General features: G+C 39.1%; 1 protein-coding gene across 4 annotated transcripts in view; it reads left to right on the top strand.

Moving 5' to 3' along the window:
- The window catches only part of Foxr2 (forkhead box R2), a 108,831-nt gene extending 89,364 nt beyond the window's left edge, over positions 1–19,467 (top strand). Inside the window, 4 exon segments of one of the 4 annotated variants that reach the window (NM_001432912.1) lie at positions 5,280–5,338; positions 11,493–11,719; positions 13,425–13,468; positions 16,409–19,467. In NM_001432912.1, coding sequence (NP_001419841.1) covers positions 16,710–17,618 — 909 coding nt within the window. In that variant the 5' untranslated portion in view covers positions 5,280–5,338; positions 11,493–11,719; positions 13,425–13,468; positions 16,409–16,709 and the 3' untranslated portion in view covers positions 17,619–19,467. 4 annotated transcript variants of the gene reach the window in all.
- The last annotated feature ends 247 nt before the right edge of the window (positions 19,468–19,714 follow it).

The following is a 19,714-nucleotide window of genomic DNA, read 5'->3' as shown; positions in this document are numbered from 1 at the left end:
AAGGAGCTAAAAACATCCATTGGAAAAAAGATAGCATGTTCAACAAGTGGTGCTGGTTCAGCTGGAGGTCAGCACATAGAAGAATGCAAATTGATCCATTCTTATCACCCTGTACAAAGCATAAATCCAAGTGGATCAAAGACCTCCACATAAAACCAGATACACTCAAACTAATAGAAGAAAAAGTGGAGAAGAATCTCGATCACATGGGCACTGGGAAAATTTTCCTGAACAAAACACCAATGGCTTATGCTCTAAGATCAAGAATCGACAAATGGGATCTCATAAAACCGCAAAGCTTCTGTAAGGCTAAGGACACTGTTGTTAGGACAAAACAGCAACCAATAGATTGGGAAAAGATCTTTACCAATCCTACAACTGATAGAGGGCTTATCCAAACTATACAAAGAACTCATGAAGTTAGACCACAGGGAGACAAATAACCCTATTAAAAGTGGGGTTCAGAGCTAACGAAAGAATTCACAGATAAGGAATGCGAAATGTCTGAGAAACACCCAAAGAAATGTTCAACATCTTTAGTCATAAGGGAAATGCAAATCAAAACAACCCTGAGATTCCACCTCAAACCAGTCAGAATAGCTGAGATCAAATACTCAGGCGACAGCAGATGCAAAGCTTATGTAAGGCAAAGGACACTGTGGTTAGGACAAAACGGCAACCAACAGATTGGGAAAAGATCTTTACCAATCCTACATCTGACAGAGGGCTTATATCCAAAATATACAAAGAACTCAAGAAGTTAGAGTCCAGAGAGCCAAATAACCCTATTAAAAAATGGAGTACAGAACTAAACAAAGAATTCTCAGCTGAGGAATATCGAATGACTGAGAAGTACCTAAAGAAATGTTCACCATCCTTAGTCATCAGGGAAATGCAAATCAAAACAACCCTGAGATTCTACCTCACACCAATCAGAATGGCTAAGATCAAAAACTCAGGCAACAACAGATGCTGGCAAGTATGTGGAGAAATAGAACACTTATACATTGTTGGTGGGATTATAAACCACTCTGGAAATCAGTCTGGAGGTTCCTCAGAAAATTGGACATTGCACTACCTGAAGACCCAGCTATACCTCTCCTGGGTATATACGCAAAAGATGCCCCAACATATAACAAAGACATATGTTCACAGCAGCCTTATCTATAATAGCCAGAAGCTGGAAAGAACCCAGATTCCCTTCAACAGAGGAATGGATACAGAAAATATGGTACATCTACACTATGGAGCACTACTCAGCTATCAAAAACAATGACTTCATGAAATTCATAGACAAATGGTTTGAACTAGAAAATATCATCCTGAGTGAGGTAACCCAATCACAGAAAAACAACAACAACACATGGTATGCACTCACCGATGAGTGGATATTAGCCCAAAAGCTTGAATTACTCGAGATACAATCCACAGACCACATGAAGCTCAAGAAGGATGACCAAAGTGGAGAGGAGAGAACAAAAATATTCATACGAGGGAATATGGAGGCAAAGTTTGGAGCAGAGACTGAAAGAATGGCCATTCAAATTCTGCCCCACATGGCTATACAGCCCATATATATATATATATATATATATATATATATATATATATATATATATCTCCACCAAAATAAGATAAGATTGATAAAGCTAAGAAGTGCATGCTGACAGGAGACTGGTATAGCTGTCTTCTGAGACGCACAACCATAGCATGTCAAATACAAAAGCAAATGCTAGCAGCAAACCATTGAACTGAGAATGGAACCCCCGTTGAAGGAATCAGAGAAAGGACTGAAAGAGCTGAAGGAGCTTGCAACCCCATAAGAACAACAATGCCAACCAACCAGTGCTCCCAGGGACTAAACCACTACCCAAAGACTATACATGGTCAGACCCATGGCTTGAGCTGCATATGTAGCAGAGGATGGCCTTGTTGGGCATCAGTGGAAGGAGAAGCCCTTGGTCCTGCCAAGTCTGGAACCTCCAGTGTAGGGGAATGTCAGGGTTGTGGGAGGAGGGGTGGTTGGGGAGGGGAACACCCTCATAGAAGAAGGGGAGGGGGATGGTATAGGGGGCTTATGTCTGGGAAAACCAGGAAAGGGAATAATATTTGAAATGTAACTGCATAGGCTGAAGTCCCAGTGAAAGTGATTGTTGGTGGGGAGGGTGGTAATGGGGGGAGGATGGGGAGGGGAACACCCATAAAGAAGGGGAGGGGGAGGGTTTAGGGGGATGTTGGCCTGGAAACTGGAAAGGGAATAACAATTGAAATGTAAATAAGAAATACCCAAGTTAATAAAGATGGAGAAAAAAAAAGAAATTAGAAAAAAAAGAAAAAAGAAAAACCTCAAGAACACTCATCTGAAACATACTGCAGAAATTGTAATTAATGATAAAAGCTTTATTCTGTATCGAGGAATCTGGATAATGAAGTTGCTTTGGGACTAGAAATGATTCCTAGACAGTCAGTGTAAATTCAATTATAGAATCACCCTTTGTACCGGATACTCCAAACAAACTAGCAATGCTCAAGTGAAAGTAAACCATGATTTGCCACACTCAAAAGCTAGTTGTGGAACATGGGAAAATTGAAACCAGCAGCTAGAAATGAAGTACCTGCCAGTTTAAAAAACAAAACAACAAATAAGCAAAACTGTGATATTGGGGATGGGGAATCAAATATCAAGGAAGATCTCTGACCTTAAATACATCTCCTTTGAATTCCAGGCAGTTCATGGGTGTTTTTTAAGCCATTAAAATTCATTGTATTAAAAAATATGATGTTAAATGAATTGAGTTGTTGAAAGGGTACATTTTGACTAAAACTACAACAAACAAACAAACAAACAAACAAAAAACCCACTCTTGTTTCATGGGAACGTTTAGGAAAAGATCTTTTAATAATCCTGGTTTTCCTAAGTGAGGTTAATCTGTCAGAATTATTTTGTTTATTGATATTTTTTGCTCATTTCCATTATCTTATTTGTTTTCTGTTTAGCAGCTTCTCTCTTGGCTTCTTTGTCTCCCTCTTCTGCTTAGGACATCATAAATGGCATTCACATTCTTACTATTTTGAACTTAGTATATATAAATATCTAAGTAAATAGATACCAAACTGCAAAAATTACTACCAAAGCCCTCAGTAATTCTGTCCCATCAACTATGGCAGAGTCCTCAGTATGCTTGAACCAGCCATTTTTATTCTTCACTATTTTTTAGATGTTTTTTATATTTTTCCATTTTGAACACAAAGAATTACACATAGTATGCTAGTTGTCTCTTTTCTTATGGCTAAAACTTAATTGTATATCTTCACATGTAGTGGTGGTCTCTAAGGAACCTCTAACATGGCCTTTATTCTGTCCTCCCACTTGACTAATTTAGAAAATGCAAAAATCTAACTTATCTTATCTCAATATTTAAAATATTTCTAGCATCCATTGTTACCTTCCCCAGTCTACTGATGATCCTTAACAAAATGGTTTTTTAATCCTCAACTGGTTTATAAGATTATTTTTATTGTTTATGTTATTACTGTATAATTTATACTAAGACACAAATAATTTATAGGAATAAAAGCTAGAAATAACCGGCAAGGATGAGTGAGTAAAGACTGCAAGGAGAATGAGGAAATTCTGCATGGTTAGACAGATGTGCTAGAAATGATTCTGGATGACATTTCCATATATGCATCCATTTGTCAAAATTGGTCAAACTGAATATATAAATTCCATGTATGATATATGTATTACTTTTTATTTTAAAGGTGTAAGTAGGCAATGCTACTTTGTCTTTAAGTGTCCTGCATATACTACCTTGGAGTAAGTGTCCTGCATAGATGTGTCAGTACCTTCTGGGCGTAGAGTCAAGTATTCAGCCATCATACTATGAAAGGTCTCAATAGAGTCCATATGAACTACTGAGAAAATCTTCTAAGAAAAGAACTATTGGGATTTGCATGTTCTCCAAATTATACAGCAAGTTTGCATCACAGAGAGCTACAGCCTCTGGTGTCATCATTTCAGTCATTGTTAAAAAAACAAACAAACCAAAAAAAAAAAAACAGTGGGTTTATGCTGCACTCTGGCTTTATCAATTAAAGTCTTAACACTATTGATTAGCCTGCTCTGACACATGGCCTCAGAGTCAGTATTCACTATTGTTTCACTGCTGCAGAAGAGTAGATTTTTGTTGACTTCTCTTTAATTAGGGACACTTCTCTAAAGTCTGGATTCGACTGGCAGGGGAACAAAATTTGTTCATCATTGTGATGTAGTGCATTTGAAACAATCCTGTAAATATTGAGAGATTATTTTAGATAAATAACATGTCAGGAGTAGATTGTTTCTGGCCTCTCAGAAATTCCAAAGACCAGCACACCTCTATTAGTCCTTCCCTGTATTTTTTTTCCCTTCATGTTTACGAGTTTTATGCTGTTAGTTTTTGGTATGAAAGCATATGTCATTATTCAAATCTAGAGAATTATAGGTAAATTCTATGAGTTTTATGCTATTAGGTTTTGGTATGAAAGCATATGTCATTATTCAAATCTACAGATTTATAAGTAATTTCTTTTAAGCTACAGATGGATGTTACATAATCTCAGTATAGCCCCCCCCCCATTTTTCTTGACTGTGCTTTTCTATTGTTATGATTTCCGCTTTGTGTTGACTGAGTCCTTGACTCCTGGTATGTACCGTTCATTGATCTCTTCTTTGACTACGACATTTTCATTTACCAGCAGGGAAAAGTGTTACATTTATTGTATATGCATACATGTGCACACGTGTACACATTGAACATTTGGGAGTCAAAAAATAAGTCCTTCAGGCATTCCCCAGGAACCCAGAGGCTACTGCTTCCGGGGAAGAGGGTAGGCTAATTGCAGATCTTCACTTCTCCCTCCTTTCTTCCAAATCCAATTCCCCCTTCTCATCCCCAGCCCAACAGCAGAACACCTGCTGCTAGCCTCCCTTCCCCCCAGGCAATGCTTATCCCAGCCCCCAGTTCCAGCAGACTCTCCTTGGGAACCCACGGGTCACTTCTGCCAGGGAAACAGGTAAGCTGACTGCAGCTCTTCATCTCCTTGTACTCCTTCACACACACACACACACACACACACACACACACACACACACACACACACACCACACATTCTCATCTCTAGCTTTGTAGCAGAGCACCTGCTGAGGCCTCCCTTCCCTCCCCGCCCCCACCTCCATTGGGGGACACAGATCTTCCCATCCTAACCTGCTTCCCTTACTCATTGCTTTATTGCAGACCTCAGCTCCAGCAGGCACTCCCTGGGAACCCAAAGGCCACTCCCGCCAAGCAAGCAGGTAGGCTGACTGCAGATCTTCACTTCTCCCTCGGTTGCTCTAAATCCAATCCCCAAGTCTCATCCCCAACTCTGCAGCAGACCACCTGCTACAGCCTCCCTTCCCCCTCTGCCTCCATCTCCCAAAAATCCCACTGATCTTCGCTTCCAATTCTCTCTCCCCTGTCATTGCTTTATCTCAGCCTCTAACTCCAACAGGCACTACCTCAAAATGCTCAGGCCACTCTGGCCAAGGAAGCAGGTAGGCTAACTATAGATCGTCACCTCTCCCCTTTTTCCTCCAAAATCCAATCCCCTGGTCACGTCCTCAGCTCTGTAGCAGAATACCACCTGCAGCCTCCCTTCCCCCTCTGCCCCATCTCCTGTGGATCACCAAGTCTTGCCCTCCTAACCCCTCTCCACCCACCCATTCTTTTGTCTCAGCCCCGAACACCTGCAGGCACTCCATAGGAATTCAATGGCCACTCTGATGGAGAAACAAATAATCCAACTGCAGACCTTCCCCTCTTCCTCCATTCCTCCAAGTCCAATCCCCCAGTTTCATCCCCAGTTCTGTAACAGACCTTCTGCTATGACTTCTCCTCACTCTCCCCCAGTGCCAGGGGACTAAGCAGTTCCTGGTGGAACACCCTGATTTTCTCCCTCCTGTGGACCCCCTCACCTCCTTCTAGCCCATCTCCATTTCTACTTGTCAGTTCCCAATACCCAGAAACAGATTTTAATTGGAAGCCCCAGTGGCCAAATCTATCAAGACTCCAGGAGAATTTCTTACCAGGCAACACACAGGCACCACATTCTTCTAAGAACCATAAAGGGAAATAGAAACCAAGAAACAAAACTAGAAAAGACAAGACCATATATCAGCACCTAGAATTAAGATGTTCCCAATTCCAGATGCCTAGACCTAGCACAAAAACCACAATCAGTAGCAACCGGGATAATGTGTCTCCACTAGAGCCCAGCCACCCTGACAGAGCAGGACCTAAATATTCCAACATAGCTGAAGCCCAGGAAAAAGAGCTTAAAATAGCCTTAATGAATATAATAAAATAGCTGTAATGAATATAATAGAGGTCTTTAAACAGGAAATGAATAAATCCCTTTTAAAAATCTATGAAAACCGAACAGCAGAAGGAAGTGACTAAAACAACAATTCAAGATCCAAACGTAGAAAAAGAGTCAATAAAGAAAAACCCATACTGAGAGAAATTTGGAAATTAAAAATTTAGGACCTTGAATTTAGGAACCTGAGAGACAAACCTTAGCAACAGAATACAAGAGATGGAAGAGCGAATCTCAGTCATCAAAGACAGGATAGGAAAATAGAACTGATATATTGAGCAGAGAAAATATTAAACCTCACAAACTCCTGGCACAAAATATCCAGGAAATCTGGGACACTTCAAGAAGACCAAATCTCATAATAATAGCAATGGAGGGAGGAGGAGCATCCTGGATGAAAGTCACAGTAAATATTACCAACAATCAAAATAATATAAGACAATTTCCCTAGCCTATACGCTGTACAAGAAGCATACAGAACATCAAATACACTGGACTAGAAAAAGAAAGTCCCCCTCTATTCAAAACACTAAATGTATAAAACAAAGAGTATTAAAAGCTGCAAGGGGTGGGTTTGGTCCTCAGCTCCGAAAAAAACAAAAAAAAAAAAAACAAAAACAAAAACAAACAAAACCAAAACCAAAACCAAAAAAAAAAAAAAAAAAAAAAGCTGCAAGGGGGAAAAAGACCAAGTAACATAAAGGCAGAGCTGTCAAAATTACATTTGACTTCTCAATGGAGTATCTAAAAGGCAGACATCTTAGAGCAATTAAGACAACTAAATGAGATAAAGAGGATAGGAGTTGGAAAGGAAGAAGTCAAAGTTATCTTTACTTGCAGATGATATGACAGTATACATAATGATCCTTAAGACTCCGTCAGGAAACTCCTATTGTAACTTTCAGCAAAGTACCTGAATACAAACTTAGAAAAGTCAGTAGCCCTCCTATATACAAATGACAAAAGGACTGAGAAAGAAATCAGGGAAATGATGCTCTTCACAATAGCCTCATATAATATACTATATTTCTGTGTAATTCTAACCAAGCAAGTGAAAGACTAGTATGATAAGAACTTCAAGTCTTTGAAGAAAGAAATTGAAGAGATATCAGAAAAGATCTTCCATGCTTATAGATCAGTAGGATTAATACAATAAAAATGACCAACCTACCAAAAAGCAAGTTTCAGATTCAATGCAATCACCATCAAAATTCCACCACAATTCTTCACAGACCTTGAAAGGACAATCTTCAGCTTCATATGATAACACAAAAAGCTCGGGAGAGCTAAAACAATCCTGAACAATAAAAGAACAGCTGGAGATATCACTATCCTTCATTTCAAGTTGTACTACAGAACTATAGCAATAAAAACAGCACCGTATTGGCAAGAAATAGACACATCGATCAATGGAACTGAATTGAAGATACACACACCCATGGACACCTGATTTTTGATTAAAAAAAAAGCTAGAAACATACACTAGGGGAAAAAGGACAGCATCTTTAACAAATGGTTCTAGTAAACTGGGTACCTGTACTTAGAAGAATCCAAATAGATCCATACTTAGCACACTATAAAAAATCTCAACTCTAAACGGATCAAAGACCTCAATATAAAACCAGATACACTGAACCTATGGAGGAGAAAGTGGGGAATAGCCTTAAACTCATTGGCACAGGGGGAAATTTCCCAAACAAAATACCATTAGCACGGGCACTAAGATCAACAGTTAATAAATGGGACTTTGTGAAACCGAAAAGCTTTTGCACGGCAAAGGACACCATCATTCAGACAAAGCGTGAGCCTACGGAATGGGAATGAATTTTTACTAACTATGCATCTGATAGAGGGCCAGTATCTAAAGTATATAAAGAACTTTAATAAAAATATACGACTCGAGAAAACAAACAACACGATTAAAAATGGGGCTACAAATCTAAACTGAATTCTCAAAAGATGAAATTCAAGTGGCTAAGAAACTCTTAAAGAAATGTTCAGCATCCTCAGCCATCACAGAAATAAATGCAAATCAAAACTATGAGATCCCATCTTATACCTGTCAGAATGGCTAAGATCAACAACACAAGTGACAGCTCATGGAATAAGAGGAAGACTTATCCATTGCTGGTGGGAGTGCAAACTTGTACAGCCACTATGGAAATCAGAGTGACAGTTTCTCAGGAAGGTGGGACTTGATCTATTTCAAAATCCAACTATCCCACTCTTGAGCCATGTACCCAAAAGATACAGAGATGTTTGTTCATCCAAGTTCTTTACTGTTCTGTTCATAATAGAAATTGGACACAACTTAGATGTCCCTAAATAGAAGAATGGATAAATGTGGTACATGACTCAACCATTTTAAAAATGACATTGTGAAATTAACCGGTAAATGGTTGGAACTAGAAAAAAAAATCATCCTGAGTGAGATATCTCAGAAAAAGAAATATGGTATGTATTCACTTATAGGCATATTAGCTACTAAGTCAATGATAACCAAGCTACAATCTATAGAACCAGAGTTCAAGTAAAGTATCAAGGGACTATATGGATAATATCTCTTTAGAAAAGGGAAATAGGGGCTGGGGATTTAGCTCAGTGGTAGAGCGCTTACCTAGGAAGCGCAAGGCCCTGGGTTCGGTCCCCAGCTCCAAAAAAAAAAAAAAAAAAAAAAAAGAAAAGGGAAATAGGATAGTTATGGATCCACAGGGATGGACTGGAATGGGAGAATCAAGTGCAGAGGGCAGTGGAGAGGTAGATAGGGGAGGGAATATGGAAAGAGACAACTGAAATTAAGGAGCAGTTGAGGGGTAGTATGGAAACTTAATACAGCAGAAGCTTCCTACAATATATATGTATATGAAGGTGATCTAAATGTAATTACCAAATAATGGGGGAGACAGAATTCCAGCTGCGCATCTTGTGTCACCCAAAGAAGCTCACTTTCCATAAACTGAAAGCAAGGCGCCATTTCTGAAAACAACACTGTTTAAATGGGGAGAAGCCAAGTTGGTGCCTACATACACCCTTTTTCCCTGTGTTCCGGCATCTTTGGAAGAGGAAGGTACTCTGAAGGCTACCAAAGGAGAAACGTAAACACTAAGCCCAGCTATAAACCCTTTGTTCTACAATAGAGTTCTGTTCAAAAGTTATGCGAGGGCAATAGGCGCAAAATGCTTGTGGGATGGGGGAAAGAAGATAACACTGTCAACCTTGTGGGTCCTGGGGACTGAATGTGGGGCATCAGTCTCTGCATCAGGCACCTTAACCCTTTCCTATCTCACTGAGCCATTTCTCACACTTTTAATCACTTCCTTCTCATTTGTCTATATGTTCCTTTCTTTGCATATATTTTATACATCCAATTATTCAAATATCCTAAGTAGGTGGCTTTCTAGTATGATTTGGGGAATGTATTTGTGGTATAGTTGTTTGGCTCTTTTATTAATAACTTTTGCATATTTTAAGATTTGAGTTGTCAGTCTAATTTTAAGTGAAACTTGATTTTCTATTCTTACATTCCTTTACTCACTAATTTATGCTCCTTGTGATGATTAAATATTGATTGTTAACTTCATTGGATTCAGAAGCATCTAAGAGATTAGTAAAGTCCACAACTGTGAAATGTCTATGAAAGCATCTCCAGAAAGGATTTGAATAAGAGGACAAAGACCTTCTCCAAATGTGGATGTTACCATGGGCTAGAAATGAGCCTGGGATAAGGTGGGGGAAAGGAGTAAAGCAGTGGGCTCCAGGCTTGGGTCCTCACTCTCTGTTTCTGTCAAATAGTCATCCCCCTACCACTCCTAACCTCACTTCTCTCCTTCCTAACTTTTGGAATGAGTTTTTGAGAGGAACTTTTATAAGTTGGTGATACGAGCTAGAGAAAGCATAAAACAGTGTAAGCAGAGTACAATAGGTAACAGAAGTGGGTTCCCAGAAGAGCAGGTGAAAATCGTGTTTATGAGGCTTCGGATAGCAACAAGCCCTGTGCTGGGAACTAGACTGGAGGGCGTTGTGGAAGACTGGGTTAAAAGGCAATGGACTAATGTGGTAGAGGAAATTTAAGGCATCCCAGTATCTGGGCTTTGGAAAGGCTTGAAAAACTTATTCCTAGAAAAGAGAAGTCTGTGTAGAGTTGGAGTCAAAGAAGTGGTGGCTGTTTTAAAGAATGGGGCCATTAAAATGAACTCAAGTACTTTGCATCACTGCAATAGGAAAGATGTCTCGAGGGAATCTGAGAAATTGGCCAGACCCCACCGATTTCCACATCCAGAATGCAAATGATTTTTTTCTAAACACTGAAAATACTGTTTTGAGAAGAAAACTGATAGGATAGGGTATACCTCCAGAAGTATCCCCAGAGTTCTGCTACTCAATCACAAAGATTTCTTTTGGAATAATAAGTCATTTTCCAAGTTCTTTTGCACATGTGCTCTGTTACAGACACCAATGTCTAACACGTATTCCATCTTTTTCTAAAATACCTCTTGCTTGTTTCTTGCTGGCACACCAGTTTTCAATACACTAGATGGCAGGGTGAGGATTCTGGGTTACTGCCACAATCTGCATTTCTAATTCCTGCTTGGTATTACAAAGGTCAGCAAGTCAATAACTTCAATTTTACTCATTGTTTTGCAAAGTTTCTGCTTTTATGAGTTGGGTTTTTTTTTAATGGTATCATGAGTTTTTTTTTTTATAGTGAGATTTATTGTCTTATATGATGTATATGATCTGGAGTTTGATTCACTATTCCTTATAAGTTTGAAGGAAATAGGAGGGGCTTTACCAAAATATGTGAAATCAACCTGTCAAATTGGACTGGCCACTGTATATGTATACATTTACTATTTGTATGCTCCTGTGAATTGTCCTCTTGAGAATGACAAGGCAGATGACATGGTGTGAAATGTATCCTAGACCCAAAACCTGACACTTCTCTATGTACGCTCTCTACTTTGACAAGTCATTTAGTACCTGATGTTATATGCCTTTTTGCACCAGCTGTGTGAAATTTGCCCCTGGTGGTAGCCGTCTAGACAAGCCTTTTATTTGACCTAATATTGGTTTTGTTTCCTTTGCTTACCCAGGAAGGTGAGGTCATACCTTTTGCAAAACAAGCAGTAAGAGACAAAGGAGTTATGGAATCTTACATCAGCATATCTTATAATTGAAAAGCCATTGCAAATAAGCTAGTGAGTCTCCCCATCATTTCAAGGCGATTGAAGTGTTAGAATGAAAGAAAAGAAAATTTTGTCTCTGAGGCTTTTGAACTCATATTGCAGCATTCAAAGCGCCTTCAAAATTAAAGATGAAAGTAAGTTCTTAAGAATGTCAATATTTCCTTGTATAGTTGTTCAAATTAGTTCTCTTTATCTTCCAGTATGATTTATGTATGAAGCATTCATGATTTGAAATCTAGGTTTCAGGCTGGTTAGATGTTCCAGTGATTAAAAACACATGCTATTCTTTCAGAGAACACAAGTTTCATTCCCAGCATCCATGTAGAGTGACTCAAAACTGCCTGCAACTACAGTTCCAGAGGCTCCAACACCCTCTTTTCATAGGCACTTACACACATGTGCACATACATGCACACACACAAAGAGAATGAGACAGAAATGAAATGAATTTTTAAAATATTTTTAAAGAACCCATATTTTTTCCAAAGAACATAAATAAGAGCTTATATTTATGGAACTTCATATTTCAAATATTAAAATTAGGTATTGATATAGATAATTAATACATTAACATTGTTAATTGAATAATATGTATTATTTCATTTGCTGTCAATGACTAACTGGGGCAAGTTTCTTATATATTATGGATGAGGAAAGAGTATGGCATGGCAGAAATAAGAGAGTAAAATGACAATAATTTATTCTCAATGCCTACTATTGACCCCGCCAGCAGGGACCCAGTTATTTGTGGGGGTCGAGGGGGACCCATACCTGTGGGAGAACAGGTGAGAAAGAGGAGTGAGACCAAGCAGTGTCCTTGTCAAGGTCTGTTTATTGAGAGGAATGTACAGCATTTAAAGCTCTGAAGCAGGAACTGAAGCTTGGGGGGGTGGGGAGTACTGGGAAGTGCCCAAGGACATAAGGTGAATCACTAAACTGCAAGATATCCTCCTTAGACAAAGAGGCAAGAGTCTTCCGGGGACATGTTCTTTCTTTGAAAAGGTCAAGCCCTTCTCAGGAATCTGCTCAGGGCAAGGTGCCTAGTCCGGCAGTCCGGTCGCAGTCCCCAACATACTATAGTTTGCTACATTCATAGCTTCAAACATACCTATAGTGTGTTCAAAATTTAATTCTGTGGTGGTTTTCTTGCATTTATTTATTTATTTATTTATTTATTTATTTATTATGTGTTTATGGGGGTGGTAGTGTTCAGAGTGCCTCAGCACATGTGTATGTGGAGGTCGTAGGGCAACTTCGTGGAGTCAGTTCTCTCCCTCCATCATGGGAATCTCAGGGTTCAGACTCGGGTCATTAAACTTGTTGGCAAGTGCCACTGAGCCATCTCGTCAGCCCCAAGACCAGTCAGTTGTGGTATACAGGCAGAGAGAAAGCATCTAGGAACTTAAACTTCAATCAGATTGCTAGAAAGAGAAACCATGGTGCCCAGTGGCTTTTGTACACTGAGGGCAACTCATTGCTATTCGTGTTTTGTTTACTGCTCAACTTCATTAAATTCAAATAGCTCATAAGCCAGATGTCTAAACTATTTGTAAACCACTTTTTTTGGTCTTCTAAACATTGGTTATCTATATGATGAATTTCCTAAAAGCTGTACACTGTAATTACAAATTTAATGTGGCTATTTGGGAAACAAGTCAAACCATTTGAGTAGCGTATTAAGTGTACACAAATCCAACAATGAAAACTATTTCCTATTCTTACTTTTAAGCCTATTATAAAGTGCAAACCCAGTAGAATTAATTTATTTCTCTTTATTCTTCCCCTTGGACTTTTCCTCCTTCGTTTAATGTGATACCTGTTTTATTTTTGTCTTTTCAGGATTTTACTCAACTACCTAGAAAACACACCTATGACTTGCCAAGGTAAAAGAATAAAACTAATTTTGGGGGCTCACTGATATTGAACGGAGTGTGCTGGGTTGGGGGCCTTTTAAAAACAACATTTCATTTGTTATCACTTAGACTTGCTTCTTTATAACTTGGTTTTATAAAAACTGAAGAAGCATTCTTCAATTTGTGACTATTTAGTGATTCCCATCTCACTATTCCTAGTCTTTTAGCATTATTCATTATTGCATACATTTATAGATAAGGGATTGGATCTTTTTTGATTATTCTCTTCTCTAAAAAATGTGTTCATTTATTGGATTTTTTTCTACCTGGTTATTATGTGTACCGATCAGTGTTTATCATTCTTACAAGTTCTTAGTTATGTGGGTGCTGGTTTATGCATGAATTAGAAACAAGAGTCCCTCTCTACTGTGATTTGTGGTACTTAATGAATAAATGACTTTTCCATATGAATTAGAAAGAGGCACCTCCTGCAGATTGACACAGTTCCAGAACTGGGGCACCTGGTTTTGAAAACCAGGAGTGGACAGATTTTCATGTTCTGTTCTTGGGCACCCTTGAACTTAACACAGGCTATGTAATCATGCATAACAGACATTGATATGGTTCTTGCTTTCCTGAAACAATTTATTATTAACTCATTACTTTCCTTTAATTCTTTCCTGCTTACTCACAGATAGAAATAAGTATATATGTATATTTGCATATGCTTAAGACATATATTCATGCATTTTGTTATATAAAAGTCAGAAACATTAAGTACCCTGAAGTATGTGTTCTTTCTATGAATTTTGGAAATCATACACACAGTCCTTTACTGACTGACATAATTTCAATTAATGACAATGTGTGTGGTCAAAAGTTAAAATTTAGTAATGGAAGCCCCTTGAAGGTGTTTTTTTCATCTGTAAACACTACCTTTGACATTATTGAAAAAATTTAGAAGCTTTGTAACAACATAAGGATTTACTTGGATATTTTTCAGGACCTAAAACATATCAGCTATTTTCTTGACCAGTCCTTTGAGTGACAATATGAGGGCACAGGGATGCTCTTGAATATTAAAAAAAAATAGGTGTGGTGGCTCACAGCTGTAATCTCAGCAGCAAAGGCACAAAGGCAGGCAACTGAGATGGCTCACTAGATAAAAACACTTGATGCCAAGCCTAATGACCTGATATCCATAGGGCAAGAATTAATTCCTGCAATTGTCCTCTGATCTTCATTTAGTCACACACACACACACACACACACACACACACACACACACACACACACACACATCTGTACATGCATGAACATAAATGCACAGTAGTGAACTGGTTTTATTAAAAACACAATTGGGCTCTGTTCTCTAAAGATGAAAGAAACGTTTTGTTATTCCTTTAGGGAATAATGGACTACTGAAAGCTCAAATGTTGCCAGGATGTCTGGAATTGGTACAATCCAAATATTTCAGGTTCTAGCCCATGCTTTCTCCAGGCTAGTACCCCACTGTGAAAGGGATCCGTTTCTGTGGAGGTGAAAGCAGCATTTCTTCAATCTTAAAAGATGAGTAGGGGTCCAGCAAGACAATACTGTGGATAAAGGTGTTTTCTGCTCAAACTTCATGACATGAGATATGTCCCTGGAGAATCTGTATAGAGGTAGAAGGAGAAAATCAATTGCACAAAGTTGTTCTCTGACCTCTGCAGGCACACCATGGCATGCATGTCCCCACTCCCATCTCCCTCTCCCTCTCCCTCTCCCTCTCCCTCTCCCTCTCCCTCTCACTCTCACTCTCACTCTCCCTCCCTCTCTCTCCCTCTCTCTCTCTCTCTCTCTCTCTCTCTCTCTCTCTCTCTCTCTCTCTCTCTCTCTCACACACACACACACACACACACACATAAAATTTAAATGTAAAAGGATGAGTAGATAAACCAAGGTACTTAGCTAAACCAAAGGTGCTTGGGTATAGGCTATTCTAAGCAGAAGTTCTTGATCAAAGGAACATAGAAAGAGGATAGACAGGATATATAGTGGAAATCCTAGCAGGTTTGTATTTCTGGCATATGAATTATGAAGCAATGGTGCTAAAATGATAATTATGTTTTAGGATTCTGTATAGTGATATATAAACAGTCCAAATTACAATAGTGAGTAAAAGCACCTTCTCTGCATAGCTTTGAAAGTAGCTTCACCATTATCTAGCTGTGTGGTTTCCTTTTAGAATTTTTTACTACATAAGGTAAGAACGATTGCTTATTTCATAGAGTAAGTAATTTTTGGCATAGGGTTAAATCATGTAGCATACTTATGGCATCAATAAATATTGACTGTTCATACTATTCTTAGTAATTATTATAGTGGTGCAATAAAAAGTTATTCTAGAAACATGTATGAATTTAAAAAAAATTGTCCCAGAAAATGGGAATGCATGGGAATCCATGCCGTTTAGTAGCTCCTGTGGACATTTGTTAGAACCTCTGTGATACAGCCCTATATAATGGTTTTAGTGAAATCATAGTCTTTATAGGTGTTTTTTTGAGACTGGCAACTCCCTATTGTACTTCTTGCAAATTTCCTTAACGTAAACCTACATGAAAGGTAAGTTTTCACATGATTTAGCAAACCTTTGATGATGTGGTCTTTAGAGTATGACTTAGAAGCCATAGTCTGAGAAGACAAGCTGGAAAAGTAGAGGCTGATTCTCAGAAAAAAATAGCCTAAGTGTGAGTCTAACAAGGGAAGCTCTATCACAGGACACTTATAGTCTATGACTTGGGTTTGTGCCTTCACTAACTGAGTATATTGAATGAAATCAACTGACCATGGGGATTGTGAAGGGCTATGAAAGGGCAATAGATGCAGTTATCCTATACTTATCTAGGTATACAGTTCCAATGACTCTGTAAATGTCAATTCTCAGATCTATGACTTTGGGTTAATGCTATGTACCATGTTATCTTACAGAGCTATCAAAACATTTATTTGTGATCAACAGTGAGAAAAGACTTGGAAAAATCTGAAAACATTTTTTCCTAATAAAATGATCTTCTTAGTTACTCTTTTGAGCTGTATCTCAGAAAGCTGCAGCTTCTCTGACCAGTGAAGTATCAGTGTCCTCGGGTCAGCCCTTCCAGCAGGCCTACTGATAGATTGCACTGGAGAGGAGACACTTTGCATTAAATAGTGCCCCCGTGATATCATCATAAAGTTCTGGAGAGACTTTTATCTATTTGGAAGTTTACCTTCATCTATCTCTTCAGTAAAGATGAATGTAAAGGTAAAAAATCGGGACTTCTGGTACAGTCTCCATGGTCAAGTCCCCGGGATGCTGGACTGGGACATGGGGAATGAATTTTTCCTCCCTTGTACCATGGATCAGTGCTCTTTCGCTGAGCAGAGTCTTGCCAAATATAAAATCCAACTGACAAAACCACCTACACTGCCTCAGGAGAAGAAATCCAGTTTTGATAATGATGGTCCTCCCACTGAACCCAGCTTGTGGATGTGGGTGAATCCTAACATTGTGTGCCCCGTCAACAGCAAGGAGCCTCCAAATCCCATTCACAAAGTTCTGCCAAGTGCAGCATTCCCACAGACTGGCGAGTCTGAGTGCTTCGGGACCCAGAGAGTGGCACAGTCCCTATCTGTTATCCACACTGAGTATCATCAGCAACAAAAGCTGCCCATTTACTCCACTGTCCCTCATTTCATGGAAGAGGAGACTAAGGAACAGGAATGCGCATCCTCTAAGAAATACTCAAAGAAGTACACAATGTACCATGGCCCCCACCGAGAGAGGGAGGCCTGGCCACGCCCTCCTCTCAACTACAGCCATCTAGTTGCTCTTGCATTAAAAAGCAGCCCTTCCTGTGGCCTCAATGTGCAACAGATCTACAATTTTACTCGACAACATTTCCCCTATTTCCGGACAGCACCAGAGGGCTGGAAAAACACCATTCGCCACAACCTCTGCTCCTTGACCTGCTTTGAAAAGGTACCAGCCGACCTTGAAGATGAGCCAGATGGAAAACCTCGATCTTTCCTCTGGAAGCTCACTGAGGAGGGAAACCGATTCTTTCAGGAGGACACCCGTGTCTTGGCCTATGCTCGAAGGGAGAGCATCAAACAGAGCATGCGCCAACCAGAACTGATAGACCTCCTCTTTCATCTTTAATAGTTTCTTCTTTTCTTATGTGTGTGTGGTATGTGTAAGTGTGAGTATGCATGCTTGTATGTGTGTGGGCATACATGTGCACATGTGTGTGGAAGCCCAAGGCTGACATCAAGATTTTCCCTCCATTGCTCTTCCACCTCATTCTTTGAGGCAGGGTCTTTCACTCAAACCCAGAGCTCATAGATACTGTGAGTCTCACTTGCCAGCTTGCTCCCAGGATCCCCTGTCTGTGCATGCATTCCATAGCTGAGATTGTAGGCAGGTCATCATGCCCACCCAGTTTGGTTTCGGGGATCTGAATGCAGATCCTCTTGCTTGCATGGCAGGCACTTTAACTGCTGAGCCATCTCCCCAGCCTCCTCTGTCATTTCTGAAAGACAACTGCTCACTTTCTGGAACACTGCCCTGCTTACCGTGCTGAACTAACCCTTACTCATCGGTAATCCTACTCTGTTTGGTTGGCACCAAGCCTGTCTTTAGCCACTGTTAAATAGTCAGAGGTGACTACAGGGGAGGCAGAGACTAAATCCAGGTGTAGAAGGATTGAAAGTTATACAACAGCTGAATTGTTCTACACTCTGAGCAGAGGCAGAAAGTCTTAGGAACCATGGCAAGCAATCTAAGGCTAGAAGAATATGTTACATCTTTTGGAGCAAACTGTGAAATGTAAGGGATGAATATGAAATAAACCCAGGATATGGGCAACCTCCACTGCCATGTGAAGGTATATGTGTATAAAAAGAACTAGGCTTGGTGTTTAAAGTATGGAGACTCAAATATCCCCCTCCACCATTCATTGTTTTCATCTTCTTTTGACGTGACCCATTGTACCCTTCAGAGCCTCACTTTCCTTTCTTGTCCTAGACTTAATAGCTTTGTTCTATTGCTATCCAGTTCCAGCAGTGAAAAATGCAGGCAGCTGTTATTTGTTTGAATATTGAAAGTCCTTAAATTGATTGTGTATTAATCCTAAGCTTTTTGATGACAGTGCATTGGTGCTCATTTGTGGTTTTCAGCAAATGTTATTTGAGGAACTGTAAGGTCCATCTTAGGTGTTAAAAGATAGAAAGCAAACGCATATTTGTGAGGCATCGATATTTATGTGTGATAAAACAGAGGTGCGAAGTTGCCATGGAAATGGGGACACATCCTTCCTGGAAACAGGGAAGCATTAAAAATGAAGTGCCTTTTGAGCTAAATTTGAAGAACAAAGAGGAATTTGCTGAGCACATAAACTGAGAAGAAACATTATGGCGGACAGTGTGAATAGCATTAACCAGGTGTTTGGTGTATTCTAGGAAGACAGCTATACTAGGTTCCTGAGCCACTGTAAGAAAGGTAACCAAACTGCTTTTACGCTGTGCTTATGTGTTTAAGGCTATACAGAACTAAGAAACATAATTTGTGCATTGCTAAAAAAAAGCACAAACAAAATACCAACATAACAAATGTTTCAGCCTTTGACTCTAATTTTAAAATTTATTTTTTGTAGGCACTAAGTTCATAAAATGTAAACCTAGTTTTTGCCTTTTGTCTTAATACATTTTTAAATATATACCAACACTTAGGAAATAGCTTTTAAGTATGTGATTAGTTGCCAAGTAATCAATGAGAGTATAATATCTATACCATACAAAAGCAGGTGATTTAATATGATTACAACAATGGAGACCTTACTTTTTAATGGCTTACTACAGCAGATACAAAACCGTTTAGGTTTAATTGCAAAGGCTGCATAATCCAGCAAAATCATTTCCAAAAGTAATTGTAAATGTCACTTCTGTATCATAGTTACTTTGAAAATGTTGACAAAACAGTCTGTACTTAATAAACTTTTCTACCTAATAGAGTTGATGTTTATTTCTTGGTTTTCACAAAATTAACTCTAAAACTCAGAAAACTATTTTTTTATGTATAAACTTGATTCCTAATATATCCATTCTGTAATTTTCTCAAATGGCATTTTTCATATATACTCTGTCCATTTCCTAACAAGGGAAACCTTCATTTTCAGAACACAACTATGCTCTGTGTGTGCAACCTGACAGTTTGGGGCTTTTCATCTCTAGACTTCTTCTGTTCCTTCCTCCTGCTCT

This window comes from Rattus norvegicus, chromosome X (genome assembly GCF_021556685.1).
Source record: "Rattus norvegicus strain SHRSP/BbbUtx chromosome X, alternate assembly SHRSP_T2T, whole genome shotgun sequence".
Taxonomy (NCBI): Eukaryota; Metazoa; Chordata; class Mammalia; order Rodentia; family Muridae; genus Rattus; species Rattus norvegicus.
This window is presented reverse-complemented; position numbering and strand designations above follow the sequence as displayed.